Below are 23928 nucleotides of genomic sequence, written 5' to 3'. Positions count from 1 at the left end.
CCAGCCCAAACCAGTACTCCACCTCCACCTTGCTGGCGTCTGAGTCGGACTAGAGCTCTCTGTCCTTTACCAATCCAGCCACGGGCCCATCCATCTGGCCCATCAAGACTCACTCTCATTTCATCAGTCCATAAAACCTTAGAAAAACCAGTCTTGAGATATTTCTTGGCCCAGTCTTGACGTTTCAGCTTGTGTGTCTTGTTCAGTGGTGGTCGTCTTTCAGCCTTTCTTACCTTGGCCATGTCTCTGAGTATTGCACACCTTGTGCTTTTGGGCACTCCAGTGATGTTGCAGCTCTGAAATATGGCCAAACTGGTGGCAAGTGGCATCTTGGCAGCTGCACGCTTGACTTTTCTCAGTTCATGGGCAGTTATTTGGCGCCTTGGTTTTTCCACACGTTTCTTACGACCCTGTTGACTATTTTGAATGAAACGCTTGATTGTTCGATGATCACGCTTCAGAAGCTTTGCAATTTTGAGACTGCTGCATCCCTCTGCAAGATATCTCACTATTTTTGACTTTTCTGAGCCTGTCAAGTTCTTCTTTTGACCCATTTTGCCAAAGGAAAGGACGTTGCCTAATAATTATGCACACCTGATATAGGGTGTTGATGTCATTAGACCACACCCCTTCTCATTACAGAGATGCACATCACCTAATATGCTTAATTGGTAGTAGGCTTTCGAGCCTATACAGCTTGGAGTAAGACAACATGCATGAAGAGGATGATGTGGACAAAATACTCATTTGCCTAATAATTCTGCACTCCCTGTACTTGTTAAATGAAAAAAATCAGCAAAAAAATATAACAGCCACACAATTACCCGTAGAGAGGGTGAAAAAACAACTCTATTGAGGCTGTTTCCAAAGAGTAATATGGGAGCTCTTAATAGGATAAAGTTAATTATATATGATTGGGTTTTATAGTGAGCATTGAGGGAAGTCAGAAGTGGGGTCAAAAGGGGATGGTCGGAACAGAAGGAATGATAGCTCACAGCCCAGCGTAAACGCGAGGTGCTGTATAAGGGCTTGATTTATTTGTTTGATTTATTTGTTGTGGATACAAGTAATTATGCTATAGTAATAAGGGAACATTGAAAGTGTACAACTCGTTGAGGGGACGGAGGACCTAAAGGGTTGGGCAATTGAAAGGAATATGCTAGAATATAACATTTTCTTTTGTTATATTCTAGCTATTATTCTCACATGAAAGTAGACTTAATGGGATAGATTAGGAATTATGTCGTGTTTCTTGGGAAACACGAAAAGGGGAAGAACTGTCATGAAATAAATATATTGTTAGTCCTTATTTAGTGTTTATTGTTACTTGCTTTTAATATAGTTTAAAAGGGCCGTCTCTTAGTACAGTCTGTTCCAAAAGTACTGACGGGATATTACATGCATACTTTTGCAGGCAGAAAGTGAAACTAAGCAGAGTGTTTGATTGAAACTTAAAGTGTGGTGTGACGTCTAGAGGGAGTATATAAATATAACTAGGCTTCCTGTTTGTGCTTCAGACTTTGGCTGACGTGTCTGCGTGTCTGCTGGGTCTCCATATTCTGGAATATGTAAAATTAAAGATCATTTTTTGAGTTTGACCACTTTGAGCACTTTTGTCTTTTTGGCCGTAAAGAATATAAAAGAACCAGATTTAATACCGGGCAGATAACCGTATCAACATATGAGGTAAAAGTACATAAAAAAAGCTGAATTAAAACTAAGTGTTAAGAAAAGTGAAGCACTAGAGCGACATGAGGAAAAAGCTCTCGATTCTGGTCAATCTTCTTTCTTTGGGGAGTCTGCTGACCACTCTTATCTGGTACACGTTCGAGGACAGGTGAGTAACTAACTTTGCATTTTACAGATAAAAGCCAGAGGTCATGAAACAAAGTATTCTGATCAAAAGTAGCTTATGGCACTGTGATAAACGCTTCCCAACAGTTGGGAAGCTGTGTAAAAGGCAAATATAAGCCAGAGGTTGCAAAAATACAAACATGCTTAGTTTAAGTAGAAATACACATTTCATGTTTGTTAAAAAATACTCTGGTAAAAGCTGAAGTACATGTCTTCATGTCTTTGTCATTCATTCTTTCACACGTAACCACAAACCTCAGCTCTCACTCTGTATTTCCTTCTAAGGAAATAACATAGTATTTGGTATGTTTGTTTTGTTTGCATTGTTCTTTTGATACGAGTTTTGTTGTGCAGTGAAAATAAAGTTAGAGTCACATGACCGGTTTACTCTGACTACACAACATTATTGGTACTGATTTGTAAATAACTGGACATGAATAACTTGTATATTACGTAGTATTGCACAAAAGTATATTTCTAATTAACTTGGCTGCACTTAATTTCTTTTGACAATACTTTTTTTTTTAGTTAGAATTCATTTTGAAAGAAAGGCAGACGTAAAATGTAAAGTGAAATACAAACTCATATATAGTATGGTGTTGTAAAGAGCTGAGAAACCACAAAGTGGGGAATCTACAAAGAGGTACTGAACCTTCAGATGTTGCTGTAGCTCAAGCGAGATATAGAGGACCTTCTTTCATTCAGCACATAAAAAAACAAAACAACCAACACTGCGCTTCCAATGGGGTCAGTAACCCTGCACATGCCTTCACTTATTGTGTAACAAATCTTTTTTACCACCAACTGTAAATCAAATCAACACTGCACTATTGGTAGAAAAGACCTATAACAGCTATCTGGTAGTTCCTGTATTCCTGTATTTATGTGTCCTTACAGGCACAATCGCACACGTTTACACACAAATGTTACCAGAAACATATTCCGTTTACTATATGCAGATATACTATACGTGTTTCTTACTGTCACTGTTGATATTGATTATATATAGCCATATAGGAATGCTAAATGGGGATTCTAAATATCTTAATATTAGTAAATAACTTACTCTGGACCGCTTCTTAAGAAGAAGAAAAAAAAAGTGTACTTTATTGGTCCCCGTGGGGAAAATCCCTCTCTGCATTTAACCCATTCACTCAGTGAAGCAGTGGGCAGTTCAAGTTCCAATAAGGTTAATTCTTTTATCATTAAAACTATACTTAAAACTTCAATTCCTTTTGTTTGCAGTGACAGCATTTAGGGAATTCTATTGGTATCTAGCGATGGTTAATATCACACTCTAGCTTGTAACCAAATATCATGTCACATTTGAGCTCTGACTTTTACACTTACTCACTGATTTTTAAACACCCTCATCATCTTAAATTGAAACTGATCTCTGGCACCACTGATGTGACTGAACTATGACTGTAAACACGAAAGCTGTTCTGCAACTGTTCAACAACAACAGCAATGCTGTAAACTTCAATACAATACTGCAGACTAACCAAATTTCCCCTTGTGGGGACAATTAAAGGATTATTCTATTCTATTCTATTCTATTCTATTCTGTTTAGCCTGCACCAAACTGTCTGTGCTTTATAGCACAGCAGCTGCCAATAACACAGTTGGTATATTCGAGTTGACATTTAAGACTATTAAAAAACAAAACAAAACAAACAAACAAAAACCTCATTGTTTATAGACACAATATCTGATACAAACATCTCTCAAGTGAATTAAGGCATTACTTGTAATCTTTAAATTTCCAACAACTCATATACCCCTCTAATAATATCTTAAATATTTAACATACATAAGAACATAATTTTATCTCTTATTTGTTTCTCACAGTTTTGTCGAGCTTCACCGACCAAATCCTCAAAGAAGTGCCCCAAAGCCCTCTGAACTTTGCAAAGGCTGCAAGTAAGAGCAAACATTGCCATGACTTGTTCATTAAGAAATTACAATTTTTATGTCAAGATTAAGTCATGTAAGCCCCCTGCAGGAAGGAGTAGGTCTAAGGAGCTTGGAAAGAAAAGTGTCAGAACTTCTTTATTTTTCTTGAAAACGTCAACATGGTCAACATGACCCCCCTTGGGGGACACTGCCACCACATCCACCATTTGCTCTTTGAACTGAAGAAGCTTCTCAGGTGAGAGGTGAAACGTCTTAAAGGAAAATTTTAAAAGTCCAGACGCTTTTCTTTTCAAGCTCCTTAGACTACGATGACCTGGATGACTGAGAACCTTCACAGACACCCAGTGCAGGAAGGTTACTAAATGTACTGGAATGCTTGTGCATTACAGGGAAGTCATTGATGAAGTGAAAAAGCTCTACAATCAAACGTGGAAAAAGCATGAGGAGAATTACCAAAGATTCAAGTAAGACCTAACATCCTGATATTATTGATTGATGGTTGAGTTTTATTTTTATGTGAATTTCTGGTTAATAATAACTAAATAAATAAAAATTGTCTGAAGCTAGTATGTGAGTACGAGCATGGAAGATGGCAGACTACAGGAAACAACTGCTATTTATCCTCAAATGCAGATGAGGCAGGATTACTCCTAAAGGTCTTTAAACAAGCTCTTCAGTCAAGGCTAAGAGCCATTTGCTAAACGAAATGGCTAAACAAAATTTCCCGTCAATACTAATTTTAGTTAAGAAGACACGTGAAAAGGGGACCTTTGACTAGCCCACAATTAAAAGTCTAAGACCAGCCAGAAAGAAATAAAGGTTTGGTTTACTTGTTTAGCAGACTCACACTCAGGATGTGTACAAGTGGGTGGAAAATTGTCTGAGAGGCAACTAAATCAAGTAGAGAAAATTCTCTTGCAAAAATGTTGAACTTTGCTGTGATGTAGAGACAAATTCCACTAGTGGAGCTGATCACAGCCACAGATTCAGAAACCTGAACCAACACTGCGGATGTGGACGCAGAGCAACTGTGAATGATGGTTTTGGCCTCTTCAGCAATGCAAATGTTCCAGCATCCATGGAGGAGAGGAAGGCGGTCGTGTCGCTTAGTGAGGACAACATAATCGTCATCTGACAGACAAGAGCGGGCCCAAGGTTTTACAAAATTGTTGGGTTTTTGAGAAAGAAGACAAATAAGTACATTTTATTACATTTATTAAGCAATTCAAGGTTCAAGGTTAAAACGGCTGCCTTGTCTGTGCTCACTCAGGAGACCCAAATGAACAAAGAGCACCACACCCAGGCAGTGTACGCCTTTAAACAGAATCTTAACATGCTTGGTTGAAGCAACTGAGGGTGGCCTTAGGTCTGATATCTGCTCAGGTTTCTTCCTCTTCACCTCTCTGGACGTCTTCTTGTATAGACATGATCCTTTTTCAGGAAAAAAAAAAATCCCATTACCATAGCAACCACCTCTTGCACTCTGCTCAGGCCTGCATACAGAGATAGGGAGGGGGGAAGGAAAAGGAAAGTGTACCTTCTGGTGCCATCAGCAGTCCAGGCAGACCATCCCCCTCAAATTCCTCAGAGAAGGGGTTTCTGTCCAATCACTTTACGGCTCTCCAGATAAATGGTGTGGTCTGTAGTGTAAGTCACAGGGATGGGCACATATGGTACTTTTCTGTCTGGGATTTTCACCATTACATCATTGAATATTACGCCCTCTGGTGGTGGGTCAGCCCCATCAGGTAGAAAGAGAATGTCTGGGCCCCGGGCATGTGAACTAATGTGTGCCTGTACATAAACTGTGGTGACTTGGTTAGCTGACAAAGGCACTCTTCTTATGCCAGTCCTTACCACACCTGTCTCTGGGCATTCACTGCTGTTCTGCACAAGCTTGTCAACATTATGTGCAGTGCGTACAGTTATTTCAAATGCTTTACTCACATAGTATGCTAGCTGTTTTCTTCCTCCTTTGGTTTTTACTTCTTCCTGGTTCACGATAGCTTCAATGACATTATAGCCGATGATGGGATCACTGGCCACAGCCGGGTCACTGGATACCAATATTGGAACTTGCAGCTCACTGCTTGGAGACAAATCCCTGCCTAATCTGAAGATGGCTTGTATCCAGCCGATGCAGGGAATGGGTGTGTCATTTGCAGCAAACACTGTGAGAGTCTCATTGTCTAACAGCTCTGAAACGGGTCTGACGACCGTGTGAGGGAGGTGGTTTTGCCGCCAGTTTTCATTTACTATGCTGGATTGTGCCCCTGAATCCCATAACACCTTGGCTGGGTGATTGTCCATAAAACAGTTCACAGTACATCTGTTTCCCACCAGGCTAACTAACCGTGACTTTCGTTGAGGGGGTAGATAGTGAACCTCAGTTACAGCTGATGGGACACTTGCTGCAGTTTCTTTGGAAGATGTTGGTGAGCTTGGCTGTTCGTTATGGGACCGTGGGCTTTGGACTACTGTTGGTCCCATCTTAGTAGTCCCTCCCCGTTTCCCGATGACAGTCTCGGTGCTCGGCATCCACGGGAGTAGTGGCCCTCTTGCCCACATTGGAAACAGTGCATGCAGTTCTCCCCTTTCCCCTCTTCTTTGCACTTTTTACAGCCCTTTTTTCGTTGCATTGGTGCCATGGTGTGGGGACTGGTTTCCATAGCAGCCATAAACATTTGTTTCATCTCTTTATGTATTTCTTCTATAATCTGCTGCGTGTCTGACTTAGTCTCTTTATTTTTCACTGTTGTCATGGCCACTGTAGCGGGGGATTCTCTGGGTTTGGAGGGGCTCTGAGGAGATGTCAGGGCTGTTTGGCATTCTGTTTGGAGCTCTTGGACCTTGGGAATCTTGGCTGCAGCGGACCTTTTCCGTTTCTCAAATCTTTCATTTTCTAGCTTTGAAGCTTCATTGACTTTCTCAATCAGTTCTTCATCTTTTATGGTTATGTCGTTTAGGAGGGACAGTAGCTGATACTTGATAACAGTCACTGAGTAGCCCAGTTTCAATGGAGCGGAGGATTTTGCGCTGGATGGTGGATCTTGTTTGATTAATCAGTTCTTTCGGCGCGCGGGACGTACGCTGCCTCTTCACCGCTGACACTACTTCTTCTAGTGTAGCGTCAGCTACCGATGCGTACAGGACCGAGCACCCTCTGCTGGAGGAACTTATATAACAGTAAAACTGACATATCAGTGGCCTTACTAAAAGAAAGTGTCTTTGAGTATAAAATAAAATGGCGGGGGAGGGGGGCGGGGTGTACTATTTTCACGTCTCTGTCTGTAACATAGTGCCACAGTAGGCCTGTGGTGATCAGCAGTTGTGTTACAAGCTAGTGTCCTGTATGGCAGTTTTGTGCCAGAGAAACCACTTCTGCATCAATTTTTCATTTAATAACTTTTAAGTGGGCTGAGATCAATTTCTTTACCTTGAGAAACTCTTGGATCCTTTTGCAGTGTGCTTTCGGTCATCATCCTTTCATACTTTGAAACTTCTGTCGTGGAAGTTTTAAAGAAACTGCAAACACCTGGTGAGTGTCGTTTTGAAGTGGGTTTAATTACATGTGCCAAGATAAGGACAAGGAGTCCCACCATCTGTTTAATGTCTCACATTATAGTGTTTTAAATAAAATAAAAGCCATTTATATAGAATTAGCAGACATGACAATGACAAAACAGATACAGTGGGCAGTCTGAGGTACACCTGTGCACTACTCATGATGTCAGATCAGCATCCTGATGTGGCACACCTGTGAGGTGGGATGGATTATCTCAATATAGCAGATGTGCCCACTACCACACATTTGGACTGATTTGTGACCACTGTTTGGGAGGGATGGTTATATTGTGTATCTGGAATGAATTTTAGGTCTCTACGTCCATCCCATGGGGAATGGGAGCAGTAACAAAGGTGTTGCGTTTATATTTTTGTTGAGTGTATATATATTAGCTGTATAATACCAGTAGGCCAGCTCTAATAGTAATTTGGTATGGCTTTGAGGGCCAAATGTAATTAGGCTGCGGGCCAAATTTGGCCCGCGGGCCAGAGTTTGACACCTATGCTCTAAAGATTGCAAATCTTTCCACTTAATACTAAAGCTAACTTTATTTATTTATTTTTTGTCGGGTCCTATTTGTTTGTTTGTTTTTTCAAGATTACAGGTGAGAATTAATGGCGATGGATCCAACAATGCCATTGTCACTCAGGAAAACACTCCAGTGGGATCTAAGATTGTTTGTCACAGGGACAGAACCGTCATCCCTGTGACTCCAGAGCTTTTCAAGATCTTAATAAAAGTATGTTTTTCTTAAATTCTTAATTTTTTCTTCAGGTCTTCGTTATTCATCAAATGTTCCAACATTTGTTCCATGTTCCATGTGTTGAAATCACATGTTTAGTCACATGTTAAATCTTTGATAAACAGGGACCTTTACCCTTAATGGATTAAATCAAATATAATTCTTTAGTGTCTTCTGAAATTAGCTGCCTAGAGTACTTTTGCAGCAATTCATCTGTATTAATAACTTTGTGGATGCTCCTTGTTTCATCCTGAGTTCTGCCTCTTACACTCACTAGCTAATTTATAGAGCAGGCATCAGCTTAATTTTGAAATTTAGTTATCAGGCTGTGCGAAATGTAATACTGCTATAACTTTAATTAATTAATTGTAATACATTTTAATATTTGTAAATGGACTGATTCTTATATAGCGCTTTTCTACTGTCCCGGAGTACTCAAAGCACTGTATACAATATACCTCATTCACACCCACTCATGCAAGCACTTCTAAACGCAAGTGCACACAGCACACAGTACATTCACACACAGTCACACTCTGATGAACGCATCGGAGGGAGATTTGGGGTTATTATCTTGCCCAAGGACACTTGACATTCAGACTGGGGAAGCTTAGGATCGAACCACCAAACTTCTGATTAGTAGCTGATCTGCTCTACCACCTGAGCCACAGCCACCTACAAATTTGTCAGTATATTAAAAAAATCCACCAAGGTCTTCAAGTCTAAGTTAATGATTTATTGGTTGAAAACTGACAACCCCCCCCCCCCCCCCCCCCAAAAAAACAAACAAAAACAACAAAAAACAAAAAACAAAAAAAAAAAAACATAACTTAGAATCAATGATTCCTATATTAGTGGTTTATATTGTCAATATATAGAGAGTACCATATAAAGATTTAAAAAGTCACATTCCTTGAAGGTCAATTGTATGGCCTGTATTTGTATAGCACTTTACTCAGTCCCTAAGGACCCCAAAGCGCTTTACACGTTCAGTCATCCACACATTCACACACTCGTGATGGCAAGCTACATTGTAGCCACAGCCGCCCTGGGGCACACTGACAGAGGCGAGGCTGCCGGACACTGGCGCCACCGGGCCCTCTGACCACCACCAGTAGGCAACAGGTGAAGTGTCTTACCCAAGGACACAACGACCGACACTGTCTGAGCCGGGGCTCGAACCGGCAACCTTCCGATTACAAGACGAACTGCCAACTCTTGAGCCTTGATCGCCCCATGTAAGGAATTATATGGGGGTTTCACTAAGTTTCACATTCGTTTGGACCTTTGACTCCTTCTTCAAGCTCAAATAAGGTCAAACTTGTATAAAGTGGATTTCTTCTTGAAAACTAACTGCTTGTGTTTGCACTTGCAACATTTAGGAAGTGACATTGGTATATGGGGATTATAGTTTCCAAATATCATTTGACCTAACCTTTACATTTCACATCTGTTTCTCTTTAAAATTGACCTAAAATCTTTAACAGAAAGAATTTAAAGAATTAGCTGACGTATTTAGAAATTTACTGTGGCACAATAATATTTAACAAGCTCAATTTATTATACAGATATTTACATTACCAGTTTATTATCGATTTACCTACTCTTAAATAATGTTTGTGTAAAAATAAAATCCACATAAACATCTGTCATGTAATCCTAATCTAAGTTTTACTGCAGTACAAAACAAACAAAAACAAAACTAATATACAATATCCAGTACTATTCTGTTGAAAGTAAACACTGCCCAGAAGGTAGGTTGCCTTGGTTTGTGGTGTCAGAGTGCTTCTTGTTTTATCTATCATTTTAAACTTCAACTTTCAAGTATGCCCTACACTTATTGTCTCCTTCTATTCTAGGAGAGATTCACAAATACTGGGCCAAAGATTCACTTGGACTTAAAAAGAGACTGACTTTCAAAACAGATTTTGATAGGGACCTCATGAATTCATTGTTTTCAATAACAAAAGGGTTTGCACAGTAACTAGAACTAACCACCGTATATGTAATATCACATATATAATGATATCATGAAAGATTTCAATTCCAAGTAACTGATAATTCAGTTCTAATGTTTAAAGGCAATCGGATTAAACAGGTCTATACATTTCCCTAAAAGTTTTCACGTGATAACCTTATCACTGACCTCTTCCTACATGTTTGCCATCTTCCATTAAACTCAGTGAGCACTTTTCTTTCACACAAAGTACATTTCAAACTGTTTAAATTTTGCTCTTTTTGTAATTTATAATCTGTTGTTGTCAATTCCAGGAGAATCCTTTCTCAAAAAAGAGATGGGACACTTGTTCAGTTGTTGGGAGCGGTGGGATTCTGACAAACAGCGGCTGTGGAAAAACGATTGATTCAGCTGATTTTGTTATTAGGTAAGAAAGATGTCAAGAACAAAAATCATGATGAGGACTCTTCTCTCTTTAAGTAATATTTTGTTGTTTTTTTCAGGTGCAACCTTCCTCCTCTGGAAAATGAATTTAAGAGTGATGTTGGCATGAAGACTAACCTTGTGACAGCAAATCCAAGCATCTTAACAAAGAAGTGAGACAAGAGTGACTCTAACATTGAAGTGACCTGTTAGTTTTGTCTTGTTTCTTTAACTAATATATTAATTTGCAGGTATGGGTCACTGATGGCACATCGACGGGCGTTTGTAGACAGTCTCCACCAGTATGGCAACTCCCTGCTCCTCTTCCCTTGCTTCTCTTCTAGTGGTAGTCGTGCAGTGTGTCAGCGGGCTGTGTATGCCATTGAGGACATGGAAATTCCTGTCCAACCAATCTTCATAAACCCTCAGTACTTACAAAGTATGGACAAATTCTGGAAATCTCAGGGGGTAAATGGACTTCGGCCTAGCACTGGAGCATATATGATTAGTCTGGCTTTGGAATTATGTGAAACTGTTCATCTTTATGGATTCTGGCCATTTAGTAATCATCCATATAAGCTCTTTCCCCTGACTAACCACTACTATGATAATGTACCCTATAATAGTAGAATCCATGCAATGCCAGATGAGTTTTACTACTGGGTGCAACTGCACAACAAGGGCATTCTCAAACTTCATCTTGAAGACTGTAAATCCGATCAGGCCTAGTTTATATGATGGAATAAAATAAAAAAGAGGTACTCTTCCTTTGAAAGAGCCAAGAGCCTTCCTTTCCACTTCCTCCATGTAAAGGTTGGCTGTGTAGCAGGTTGAAAAAGCTACATGTTTATTTTTGTAAGAAAACCAATTACCCCTTTATTTTTTGTTTATTATTGTGACTTATTTTGACATTGTTATGTGTTGCCAGACCATGGTTATATTTCATTATGCTAGTAGATGGTGGTCTTGCACTGCTGTGGAACTACCAGAGACTCTAGCTATAGGCTCTGCGCATGCGCAGCTCAGAAATAAATGAGCTCCGGCCTGAGCAAGACGCTAACTTCGGTGTCCTCTCTATTAATCCACAGGTACTGACAAACAAACTTTTATGTTACCGAACTGGTTCTAAATGTCATGTAAGTTGAGTAACAACTGTTCGGCTATATTTTGAGATGAGAGTGATGATGTTGTTTTGTGGTATTTTGTTGTAATGAGTATTAGTGTATCATCGGCATAATGCTACGTAGCACTATAAGTATATGCTTTTTTTTTTTTTTTTTTTTTTTGACATCAGAAACAGCCGTATGCGACATTACGTGATGGCAGAGCCTCAGTTCATCCTTTGTCATTTTTTTTTTTTTTTTTTTTTTTTTTTTTTTTTAATAAATAGGACAGGGGGAATGAATGAGAGAGAGAGGGGGAGAGAAAGAAAGAAAACCAAAGGGGAGAAGAGACGGTGAGAAGGGGGGGGAAGAGAGACAAAAAAAAAAAAAGAACTCCTGGGTCACCTGTATGGAGAAAAAAAAACAAACAAACAAACAAACAAAAACAAACAGAGGAGACAGCAAACAACAAAGAGCAACATAATAATAGAGAAAACAAAGCACCATCACAATAAACTAGCTAGTCATAGATATCAGTATCTACTAAATAATAAACGATATTGTGCAGCACGCAAGATAGACAGCGCACAGTGTGCTTTGAGGCAGCAGCCAAGAAAGCTTTAGTCCGCGTCTGTGAATACCCATGTGTGCATACCTGTGTGGATCAGCATGCTTGCATTCCAAAGGTTTCTCCATGTAATGATCTGCTAGGGAGTGTGGGGGGGGCCACAGCCCCGTCCTCCAGGGTGTGAAGCGGGTATGGAGGAGATCAAAACTCCAGACATCCAGAGGCCCCCAGAACACAAGAGACCATGGAAGACCAACAGAGGGGCAGCCGCGCCACTGTCCCAGTAAGAGCTGAGGAGAGTCCCAGATGAGGGCTCGCCCAGCAGCCGCGGAGCAGAAGTCAGGGGGAGTTGCAGTGACGCGCCCGTGAGCTCCGCCGGCCCCCAGCTGCGCCTGAGTGACCGAGCCCTAGGCCGAGAGGCCGGGGGCACCCCACCTCCAAAGGGGCCCGAGCGAGCCCCAGGCCCCAGGCCCCGACAAGCGGCCGCCAAGGAGTGAGCCGGTGTGTACCCGGACGCCCACCCCCAGACACAAAGAACCACCAACACACCGACACCTGAGGGAGTCCGCCACCGGCAGGGGAAGTGGTGGTGGGTGGAGATAGGCCTCCAAACCTTGGAGGGCCTGAGGTGTCCCCAGAGAGGTGGCGTCTGATACCCAACCTGACATATAGACACAGACATACAGGCACACACAAACACAAACATCCATTCCCACCCTCATGCTCTCATATGCACTCACTCCACACTCAACCAACGTGGAGACAGACATAAAGAGACGCTGTACACACAATCACACTCCCCAAGCGTACTCTACAAACCGGGTCTAGGTACCCTTGCCCCTGGAGGGGGGAATTGCACCCAGACCCAGGTGGTGTTACCCTTTTCCCTGCGGTGGGGAGAGGCAGACCACCCCGACTCCGCAGTAGCAGGGAGGCCCCACACCCCAGACCGCAGTCGGACGGCCAACTCCTCCTACTAGCCCTCCCGCTCCAGCAGGCCGCAGAGAATGGGGGTGGGAGAAGACTCCAAACCTCCCTCCACCCGCTCATTGTAGTGTTGATGCATATGTGTTCTAAGGTGCAATTAAAACCCAGGAGGGCATGGAGCTACCTGCCAAGGAGCAGCAGGTAAGCGCATAGTCCCTCCTGCTATCCCTCAATGACTAAGTGTATTTAAAATTGAGAGGTGGGCAACGACGTCAGGGGTGAGGTATACACCCTGATGGTGATTTGGACTCCGTGATTGTGCCCACCCCCAAGATCTTATATGTATGTGTAATGAGAGTGTGAATAATGTGAATGTCTAAGTTGTGGGATAAAATTGAGGCAGAGGCAGCCAGAAGGGACAGGGGGGGGGGGGGGGGGGGGGGGGGGGGGGGAGCCCCACTCCAAGGCCCTGCATGTGTGGGTGGTTGTGGAGGAGCGGGAAGAGGGAGGCGGCTGGAGATGGGGAGGGAAGGAAGGGAGGGGCAGGTAACCCCTCCCTGGGGCCAGCTCCCCCGCTGACCCCAGTAGGCACTCCCACCCTCCGCGACCCGCCAGGGAAGGGGGGCCCAGGCCCATCAGACCGGGGCCCAGTGCAGTAGCGCCCCCCGGCTCCACAGAGCCCTGGACAGTCCACCCAACCCCACCACAGAGAAAACTGCACCCACCCCACCAACCACACATCTTCCAGACTACATAAGACGGTAAACGCCCAGGCTGAGATCTTCCTCCACCTCTCCTGTATCTCCCCCTCCTGCAGAGAGTTCCTGAGAGAAGAAAGCTCCTGCAAGATGTGACCATCCCCCCCACCAGTTGAAGAGCCCCCCAGGCGGCTCGATGCACCGGCGGCACCCTGCTCCAGGGCCGGGCCCCCATGCACCCACCCGCCCACAACCCCGGCAACACACCAACCAGGACCCGAGCCCCCGAGGCCCGGCCCGGGCCCCAGCCCAGAGACGGAGCGCCCCCAGAACCTCACGCCCATCCCGGACCCACCCAGGGGCAGCCAGGTTGCCAGGTCAGTAACCCGCGTCCGTCAGCACAGACCCTCCCCTAGCCCCGCTGCACGCAGCCGCGAGGAAACAGTCACCTGAGAGCCAACAGAGCCCTCAACCGGACGTGACCGCTACCCCGGGTTGAGCCCCCCAAGGAAGATGCCTCCGGGGAACCCCCCGACGCCCTAAGCCTGTCCCTACCCCCTCACCAATCACAACAATGAAGGCGGGACCAAACTATGACCCCCCACCCCCACTAGGTGATGGAGCTGATAAAAGGGGCCCAGAGTAATTGATCTGATGTGGTGGCAGAGGCTGTGTCAAGACTAATGTAATCTAATAGATAATTTCTATATTGGTTAGAATTAAGATTATTTTTATTTTTCCAGTTCATGAGGACTGTTTTCTTGGCTATGCATAGGGCAGTGAAGATCATATGGGCTATATTCTTTTCTGAAGTGACATTATCTAAGCTGCCCAACAAACACACTAAGGGGGAGGTTGGAATGTTACATTTCAGACATTTTGATAAGTCTTCACATATCTCGCGCCAAAACTTTTGCACTGGTGGACAGAACCAAAGAGCGTGGATGTAATTGTCTGGTGTATTGCCTTGACAGTGTGAGCAGTTGTTGGAAGATGTAAAGCCCATCTTGAACATCCGATGACCTGTATAGTGCACTCTATGAAGTATTTTGTATTGTATTAATTGCAGACTGGGATTTTTAATTAATTTAAAAGTTTTTAAGCAAATCTGAGACCAGAAGTTTTGGTCTAGGTTGACTGATAAATCTGCTTCCCACTTTGCAGTAGGAAGGGATATTGATTCATCTAATTTAGAAAGTGTTCTGTATATTTTAGATAATAATTTGGGGGATTTAAGAGTAAGAAAATGTGCCGCACTTAGTGGTGTTTGTAATTCAACCTGACTGAGGTTAAATTTCTTTTTTACTATGGATTTAATTTGTTGATATTCTAAAAACCTTGTCTTGTTGATCCCATATTGTTCAACTAGTCTGTCAAATGGAATAAATTCTGTTCCCTCTAATATATGTTCTAAGTATTTAATTCCTTTACAACTCCATTCTGGGAAATTAATCATATTATTGTTTTGTAATATGTCAGGGTTATTCCAGTAATAAGTATATGCTATGACAGTGGCAACCTGCGACTTCCGAAAATGTGTTGTAGTGTTTGTTTTAGTGTTAGCCAAGCAGTACTGAGTACATGTATTACGGGGAAAGCTTTTAGTTGGTGAAACAACGTTTGCAGTCGTCTGCCGCCATGTTGTGTTGCGTTCAGGGGACGCCATGTTCAAAAGTAATAGCGTATATGGCGCGAATGTGGGGAAAGGTTGTGTGAATGTGAGATGGGTTATTTTGGTATGTTGTTCTGCTTTAGCCACGAGTGTTTTGTTTAAGTTGTGAGTATGTAAAGTCATTTTGAATTAGTTTGTATTTATTTTGCTTTTGAGAGAATGCTTTTTGTAGCTTTATTTTTGTTTATGAACTCTGTTATTTTATGGGAAGAATGCATGGTCTAGTGTGATTTGTGTTGTGTATATGTTGCAGAAATAAATGAGCTCCGGCCTGAGCAAGACGCTAACTTCGGTGTCCTCTCTAGTTGCTCATATTTGGCTACACAGTGCTCTCTAGCCTGTGTGCCGCTTGCTGCCGGTCCAGATTCCCCTAGGTCTGGTGCCGGTAACAGCTGCAATAGGTGACACGGGGGAATTTGAAGTATGTTGTGGTAAGGCAGAGGTCTAACAGTGTGCAGATCTGATTGGGTGTGAAGTTGGTCCTGTCTTCCAAGGAGCTGTCTTCTTGTAGTCGTTTTCTGACAGTCTCCACAGCCTCCGTGGTGGATATGCAAGTGAAGAGAGAGACTACATCAAAGGACACCATGGTTTCATCTGGATCCAGGGTAAGTTTCTGGACCTTGTCGGTGAAGTCGGTGGAGTTCTTGATGTGGTGTGGGGTGTTCCCCACGAGAGGTGCAAGGATGGTAGCAAGGTGTTTTGCAATGTTATAAGTGGCTGAGTTTATTCTACTGACTATGGGTCGGAGTGGGACATCTTCCTTGTGGATTTTAGGAAGTCCGTAAATGCAGGGTATGGTATCCCCTGGATAAAGGCGGTGATATGTAAGGCGGTCAATGATTTTTCAAGGTCCTGAAGGCAAGCTATAACTTTCTTTTTGTAGCTGCTTGTGGGGTCTCGTTTTAAGGCTTTGTAGGTATGGTTGTCACCGAGGAGAGTAGTAATCTTTGTGTGGTAATCTGTAATGTTTAGGACCACCGTTGTCGACATAGTGGACAGAATTCCCAACATTCTGGCATCCCACCCACAGGCCAACTGGCTCATCATCCACATCGGCACCAATGACATCCCCAAACAGCAATATGAGCTGCTGAGGCTTCAGCCTCCTTTGTCAGTAGCAGGTGAGTGCTTTTATCTCCGGGCCCACCCCCACCTGTGGCAGAGGGATAGGCCGTTTCAGCCGGCTGCTCAGCCTTAACACCTGGCTTTCCTCCGCCTGTGTCTCCCACGGTGTGGGTTTGGTGTCCTGCAAGTTTTAGATCTCACCCTGGGTCAACACACCCGAATCAAATGATTAGTTCATTACCAGGCCTCTGGAGACCTTCAAGACATGTTGAGGAGGTAGTTTAGCCATTTAAATCAGCTGTGTTGGATCAAGAACACATCTAAAACCTGCAGGACACCGACCCTCGAGACTGGAGTTCCCCCACCCCTGGTTTAGTGGGTGGCAATGGGAGCCATACTGGAATTCACCAGGAACAGTAACGGCACAAAAATAATCAGAAATACAGCAATTGCACCATATTGCTGCAGTACCTGCAGTAACTGAGATGCTACACTGGTCTGTTGTAGTAAAGAGAGAGTTGACAATTTACAGCTTGATCTGATCATTCAGTAAGGGCTCAGAGTAGAGACTTTAATCCTCCACATTGGAAAGTATTAATTTGAGGTGATTGAGAATCTGACCTGGATGTCTCCTGGGCACCTCCTACAGTAGGTGAGGAGTTTGGGGCGTGCCCTTCTGGCAATAGGTACTGGGGGCAGATCCAGGACACATTGAAGGTTTTATATCTCTGGTGTGGCTTGTTGTGTATTTATTTAAATTATTTTACTAACAGTGTTGTATGTTATTATTATTTTAATACAGCGTTGTTATGTTTGCAGCTATTGGACCTGCAGTAATCTAAATGTTCTTCGTTGAACAGGAAGTGATGCAGATGCAGTCTACAGCAGTGAGAACATATGAAGATGTCAGTGATGGACAAATAGCCAACAGACCAAATGGCACGAGAGGTATAGCCAGTGCTCGTTTCCAGTAAAAGTGGACCTATTCTGCTTTTCTTCTTCCCTGTCAAATGCTTTTCACTGTTAGATGTTCATATTAAGGTGGCTAAGGTGCCAATTAAAGATGTCAATGTATGCACCAGTAATTCCTAAGCGATTAAAACATCTGCAAAACAGGTCAGAGGATGAGGCACATAATGTACCAGTACAGTTTAAAGATAAAAGTGTAGAGCTGAAAAGGATCAGGACAGGTTCGCTTCAAACAATTTGACATGACCAATTGTTTGTTTTTTACAAAGGAAAAAAAATCCTCTTCTTTGAATGCAGAATTTATTTTGACACCAGCCAGCTTCCCATCTTAATGTTTGAATTTGTGCTGAATTTAGGAAAACCAACCAAATAAAAACCAAACAATTTTGCATCAATATAGATAACTCACATAATAGTATGTACTCATACTAGCATACCTGAAACCTCATAGCTCACTACAGTCTACTAGACATCAATTTATTTTCAAAGCAACATGGAAAAAAGGGCAGCAAATCAATCTGTATAAAAAGTTGTTTCTGCAAAAGAGGGAAGCTGTACAGTTTTCACAGTTTCTCATTTTGAATGTATTACAGCTCTACAGTCTTATCCGATAAAAAGTAAAGTTTCTACCAGTCAATAGAGCACAGGTGCTACCCTTGAATTGTAATTTTTAAACCATGAAAGTGGCCCTTATGGGAAGCATTTTTAATGCTTCTTTCCTGTTTATGTCAGGGGGGCAGATACGAGGCCTGTGTTTCCTTTTGTTTTCATTTGATGTAAGTTAGATCATTATATGTGAGAATGTTTTGTTTGCTATTTCGGCCATGCTCACCCTGACGTTTTGTTATGGACTGCAGATTCTTCGGAACATGGGAATCATGTTAAGCTCAGGTTTCTCTAAAGCTGGGAAATATCCAGCAAATATGTCCCTTTGTGGTCCATGCTATGGCTGTGTGGGCCAATATGGGTGTCACACTAGTGTAGACTACCTACACTAAGCAAGGAGGGGGCCAACAATAAGGGTCAATGTGGGCCTGCGATGTACCCACAGTATGCCCACACTCTGGGTTTGGGCTGTCCATACGGGCCCCACCTGGACTCCACAGTGTGCGTCCTAGGTGTTAGGCAGAGTAGAGCTGGTTTTCCTCATCAAAAGGAGTCATTTGAGGTAGTTCGGCCATCTGAATAGGATGCATCCCGGGTGAGGTGTTTCAAGCATGTTCTACTGGGAGGAGGCTTCGGTGCAGACCCAGTGATCAAGTGATCAAGGAAATCTACACTTTTCTGCTTAGACCGCTCTCCCTAGAGGACCTGAACCCAGATAAGTGGCAGAAAATAATGGATTGGAGTTTTTGATTAAACTCCAAAGGTTGTTATCATGTGTCCCGTTCTTTGAACTGTGTGTTTGTGTTCAGGCTTTAAACGACTGACAGATATCCTCTACTCTAAGGTGCAGTAGTCCACCAGTCCAACTGCCGCAATCCAGCTGCTTGTCTCTAACTGACTCCCCCAACACCTCAGACCAGAGGACATCATAATGTTCAAAAGTATATTTTATTTATATCCCTGTGTTAATTACAATAAACGCAACCAAAAAAAAAAAACCTACATATTACTTAAAGGCACAACCACACACTTATTTAAAAGACAAATACAAACTTACAGTTGTTTGTCCTCAGTGATCAATGTTACTTGTATGTCGTTCATATTTGTCTGATCCTGCTCTTATTCCCACAGTAGAGATTGTGCTTAGTAAAAAACAAAAAACAAAAAAAAATCAATATTTTTTCTTGTGTGGTTCTGTGGGTTTCAACAAAGTTTCAGATGAAAAATGTAAGTTGTTCTGTTTTGATTGTGGCTAACCGATACACTTCTCTCTTCAGTGCAGGAAATAAAGAATTAACTTCTTAAACCGCAACCTCAGACTAAGAACAGCATGAAAACCCTTGAGTGGCTGCAAACTGCGCAGAAAGCCTTAGTATATGACTTATGTGTTTAAAGCTGTGTGTAAAGCCCAAGCTGGAAATGAGTCCCATTTAAAGTTTGCTGCCTTCTATTTCTTAAAACTGGGTCTTACAGCATAGCAGCTACTTTATAAATGGCAACAGTTTAATCTTTTTAACATCACTACTATTGTCACTATAAAATGTGATACTTACCTGGTTCTTCATAAATAATGCAAATTACCCATCCATGTTCTTCCACTTATCCAATCACAGTTGAGCTTGACTCCATCCTCAACCCGAAAAGGCCCCACAAGCTCATCTTTGATGATACCAGCCCAAACCAGTACTCCACCTCCACCTTGCTGGCGTCTGAGTGGGACTGGAGCTCTCTGCCCTTTACCAATCCAGCCACGGGCCCATCCATCTGGCCCATCAAGACTCACTCTCATTTCATCAGTCCATAAAACCTTAGAAAAACCAGTCTTGAGGTATTTCTTAGCCCAGTCTTGACGTTTCAGCTTGTGTGTCTTGTTCAGTGGTGGTCGTCTTTCAGCCTTTCTTACCTTGGCCATGTCTCTGAGTATTGCACAATGTTAGATTATAATATTATTTTATGCCATGTTAGACCCCTAATTAAAGATTGTGAATTATTATGTAGTTTTAGTTTGCATTATTCTCCTGAATTAGAAGAAGCTGATAACTATTGCATTAGTTAAACTGATTTGCATTACATTAAATTGCTGATTTATTGTGAATGAATGATATTGTTTTATGATGCATTATACTGCTGAGTTATAAGAAGTACTGTTCGCAGAAAGTCATCGCCTTATTTGTCTGATTAGAAGAGAACAGACTATACTGGAGTTTTCTGCCCCATCTCAGCAGGAGCAGATAAACAGGGAGCCAAGGTCGTAGCTTAGGCGCCGTGTGAGAGAAAAGCATGTGAATGTTTAGGCTTTTATGATAAGGTGGGGGCACCAGAGGCTATAAAAGTTTGATCAATGCTCCACCATTTTGAGATCTGAGGCTGTCTGCATACAGTGTCCATCTCCCACGCGTGTGATCATTAAAATCATCGTTTGACTCAACCCGGCCGGACCAGTGTTGTTATTGTGGGTTTTTCTCTTGTAGCCATCCCCAATTTTGAACTCGTAACAACACCTTGTGCTTTTGGGCACTCCAGTGATGTTGCAGCTCTGAAATATGGGCAAACTGGTGGCAAGTGGCATCTTGGCAGCTGCACGCTTGACTTTTCTCAGTTCATGGGCAGTTATTTTGCGCCTTGGTTTTTCCACACGCTTCTTGCGACCCTGTTGACTATTTTGAATGAAATGCTTGATTGTTCGATGATCACGCTTCAGAAGCTTTGCAATTTTGAGACTGCTGCATCCCTCTGCAAGATATCTCACTATTTTTGACTTTTCTGAGCCTGTCAAGTCCTTCTTTTGACCCATTTTGCCAAAGGAAAGGACGTTGCCTAATAATTATGCACACCCGATATAGGGTGTTGATGTCATTAGACCACACCCCTTCTCATTACAGAGATGCACATCACCTAATATGCTTAATTGGTAGTAGGCTTTCGAGTCTATACAGCTTGGAGTAAGACAACATGCATGAAGAGGATGATGTGGACAAAATACTCATTTGCCTAATAATTCTGCACTCCCTGTAGATTAAGTGCAAGAGTTGTTAGGTGTGGATAATTAGATTATAGTTTATTGCAATAGCAAGTTGTGCCTTGTTCTCACATAGCAAGTGGAGAGTGATATATGAAATGATGGGATGGAAGGAAGAAGAGAAGCAAAGAGTGATTCACAGGCAGAGCCTAAATTATTTCTCACAGTTTTTTGTTGCCTTGTGGTTCCAAGCTCTGTCACCAATCTTTGCATTTTGTTATCATCTCATGACACTTGTTTAATCAGCTACCATCTCTCCTATGGACTTTTTAATGTCTACATTCTCAGATCAACACAGCCCTGCCCTTCCTATATTAGATTCTTGATGAATGTGTGTTGTTGTTATTCAGCCTGGTTCAATGTGCCCCTTTTTAACTTTGAGTTCAGTTCGCTTTGTTTCAACTGTTTATCCATCCAAGCACAACAATTCTTTGGAAGGAGAAATGAAAACATTATTCTTTTCTTTTTATGCATAGTTTTAGAGTAATGGTTATTAGTAATTGGATCAATAGTTTATTTTTACTTTTTTTTTACTTTTTTTTTGCTATTCGTGCATGAATTAGGTAACATTATAATAAAAACACACACTACGTTTTCTTGGCTATGCAGAGATAATTGTATATTTATGTATGAAGAAAGGCCTATTTAACTGCAAGCGTGCCTTAAACCTATAATGTAATAAACCTGAATGCGCTTAAATTTTTTAAAATTTCCAAATTCAGACAAATTGAGGTTGCAGTATTTGTCCCTAAAAATCCCAGAAATGTGGGCCGGGTCCTCAGAAGATCGGGTAGGCCGGAAGTAAACGGCCGTGAAATTGGATGGTCTAGCCTTCTGATTAGCGTCACCGCTGTCTCGGTGGAGTTTAATAAACTCAGCCGTCTGCTCCTTGCTGTCTAAAATATAACAGGACACTGGAGTAAACTCTCGGCCATCTCACACTTCTGTTTAATCAGTTTTCTGTTTGACGTTTAGTCAGCTGTGTAAAAACCAAGGAGGAACCCACCCGGGGATTAATAAAGTTTTATTTTATCTAATCTAATAACTTTAATCTCAGCCAAACCGATTTACTCACGAACAAACAAAACACTGAAAAAAGCCCAACAATAACATTTTTAGGTTGTCTAAGTGACTTATATATTACGTTTGTCACGGCCGGGCGGGTTACACACAGTAATTCGGCGTGCCCGTGTGGCGTGCTGGCTAGACCCAAGCGCGGCGAAGGCTAGCGGTGGGTTTGGAGCAGGCACGCAGTTATTCTAGTAACGATCAGTGCACGAAGCGTGGCTTCGGAACGGTCGTTACCGACAGAGAGCGAGCGGAGCCGGGAAGAGAAAAAGGATTGAAGGGATAATCACTCACGGTTGCTGAATCAGGCGGAGGACTGACGTCGGCAGAGTTTCGGAGCTCCTGACACGAAGAGAATGATGTCTGAGTGGCGAAACAGGTGGGTGGCGTCTCTCTTTTAAACCCCGGCCCCGTGATCACCGGCTGACAACGTTTTAACCCGAGCAGCGAAAGTCCGCGTGATCTGAAAATGATGTGCCGGGAGTTGTGCCATTCTCGGCCGCATCAGTAACCCTCGAGCTCCCGGCTAGCTATCGAAGCTGGTGGGTAGCAGACATCTCCGAAAACGTCGAAGCACTTTAGCAAAGATGCGATATCTTGATAAACCGAGCAGATATTTGATGTTTACACAGCTACTTTCTCGCCTGAAAATATGTTAAAAGTTTATTTGTGACCCAGAAAGATTAATAAGAGTAATTTTAAAACTTAGTAGCGGCCGCCATTAGCCGGAAACTGGAGCTTGGCTGGGCCGCGCTATGAATTCTGGGATATGGTGGGCCACGAAGGACACACCCGACCCATCCTTCAAATTCGGAAAAAGGAGCACGCATTTGTCGGCTGCATTCGGAGGGGTCTACGAATTTGGACAGCCTTCGGCGCGTCGCTGTGACGTAATCGGTCTACAAATCCTCAGGAGGATGCAGCCCATGGATTTGGACACGACAATGGTGTCCAACCAGATATTTACAGAACTGAATGGGGTACACCATCCATCTTTTTCTCCCAGCAGTGTCCCCGAGATGTCCTGTGAGGCTCACAGGCCAGATGAGATGATGACATCCCTTCAATTTGTAACATTTTAACGGTTTTAATTTCTGAAAACAGGCATATGGCTCAGCATATGGTGAAAATGCCAAAACAATGCACTGTTAATCTGGTGGAATCACTTGTAAGCACCAAGTATTAGCAGTAGATGGCAGCAGTCTTTAAAAATGATTTCTGTCCATTTAAACAAATGAAATATGCTTTGTAACACTGCCACATTCTTATTGAACAGCAAACTGCACAGACAAGTTCAGCATGAACATTACATTATTTGATCACTTCTGACTTCCAATTATAAAGTATTTCAGTCCAAACATTCACTTCTCTAATTCAGCTGTTTAAAATTTATTTACATTCAAAGCAGTTGTTTCAAGGTCAGAAAAAATCAAATACAACAACTTTCAAATTCAGAGTACACACATTAAATTCCACAAAGACCACATTAAAGACCACTTACTAGCTGATAAATGAAACTGTTATAACACTCTTTAGTGTCTGAGTTGATTCCCTTGGAGATCTTTGATCTCTGCCAGAAATCAAAGGGTCTTAAACTCAAGTATAATTGACACAACTTTGTGTACACTCAGACTTAGGCTGTAATATGCTGTGTTTATCTCGTCACTTGGTTTGGCCCATGTAATTATACTGCAACGTGAGGATCAGTTTGTGTGGTTTAAACAAGTTTGATCTTACAAAGAGTTGCTGAACCAGAAGATAAAACAAACACATTC

At 42.4% G+C, this 23928-nt stretch overlaps 1 protein-coding gene across 1 annotated transcript; it reads left to right on the top strand.

Annotated features, from left to right (window-relative positions):
• The first annotated feature begins 1507 nt into the window (after window positions 1–1507).
• Window positions 1508–11233, top strand: LOC113018153 (alpha-2,8-sialyltransferase 8E-like). Its single transcript, XM_026161217.1, has 7 exons — window positions 1508–1837; window positions 3706–3777; window positions 4161–4235; window positions 7934–8075; window positions 10350–10462; window positions 10539–10631; window positions 10710–11233. Exons 1-7 carry the CDS (start codon window positions 1752–1754, stop codon window positions 11185–11187), a joined length of 1059 nt encoding a protein of 352 aa, XP_026017002.1. The 5' UTR covers window positions 1508–1751; the 3' UTR covers window positions 11188–11233.
• The last annotated feature ends 12695 nt before the right edge of the window (window positions 11234–23928 follow it).

This window comes from Astatotilapia calliptera, unplaced genomic scaffold (assembly GCF_900246225.1).
Source record: "Astatotilapia calliptera unplaced genomic scaffold, fAstCal1.2 U_scaffold_46, whole genome shotgun sequence".
Taxonomy (NCBI): Eukaryota; Metazoa; Chordata; class Actinopteri; order Cichliformes; family Cichlidae; genus Astatotilapia; species Astatotilapia calliptera.
Note: the sequence above shows the minus strand (reverse complement) of the source record. Positions and strands in the feature narration are given on the sequence as shown.

What these genes read in the sequence shown, in the direction of transcription:
- LOC113018153 (XM_026161217.1), top strand. Translation starts at nt 1,752, where the DNA reads ATGAGGAAAAAGCTCTCGATTCTGGTCAATCTTCTTTCTTTGGGGAGT. An exon ending in TTTTCAAGATCTTAATAAAA is followed by an intron (nt 8,076 to 10,349) that starts GTATGTTTTTCT and finishes TGTCAATTCCAG; the next exon opens with GAGAATCCTTTCTCAAAAAA. An exon ending in CCAAGCATCTTAACAAAGAA is followed by an intron (nt 10,632 to 10,709) that starts GTGAGACAAGAG and finishes ATTAATTTGCAG; the next exon opens with GTATGGGTCACTGATGGCAC.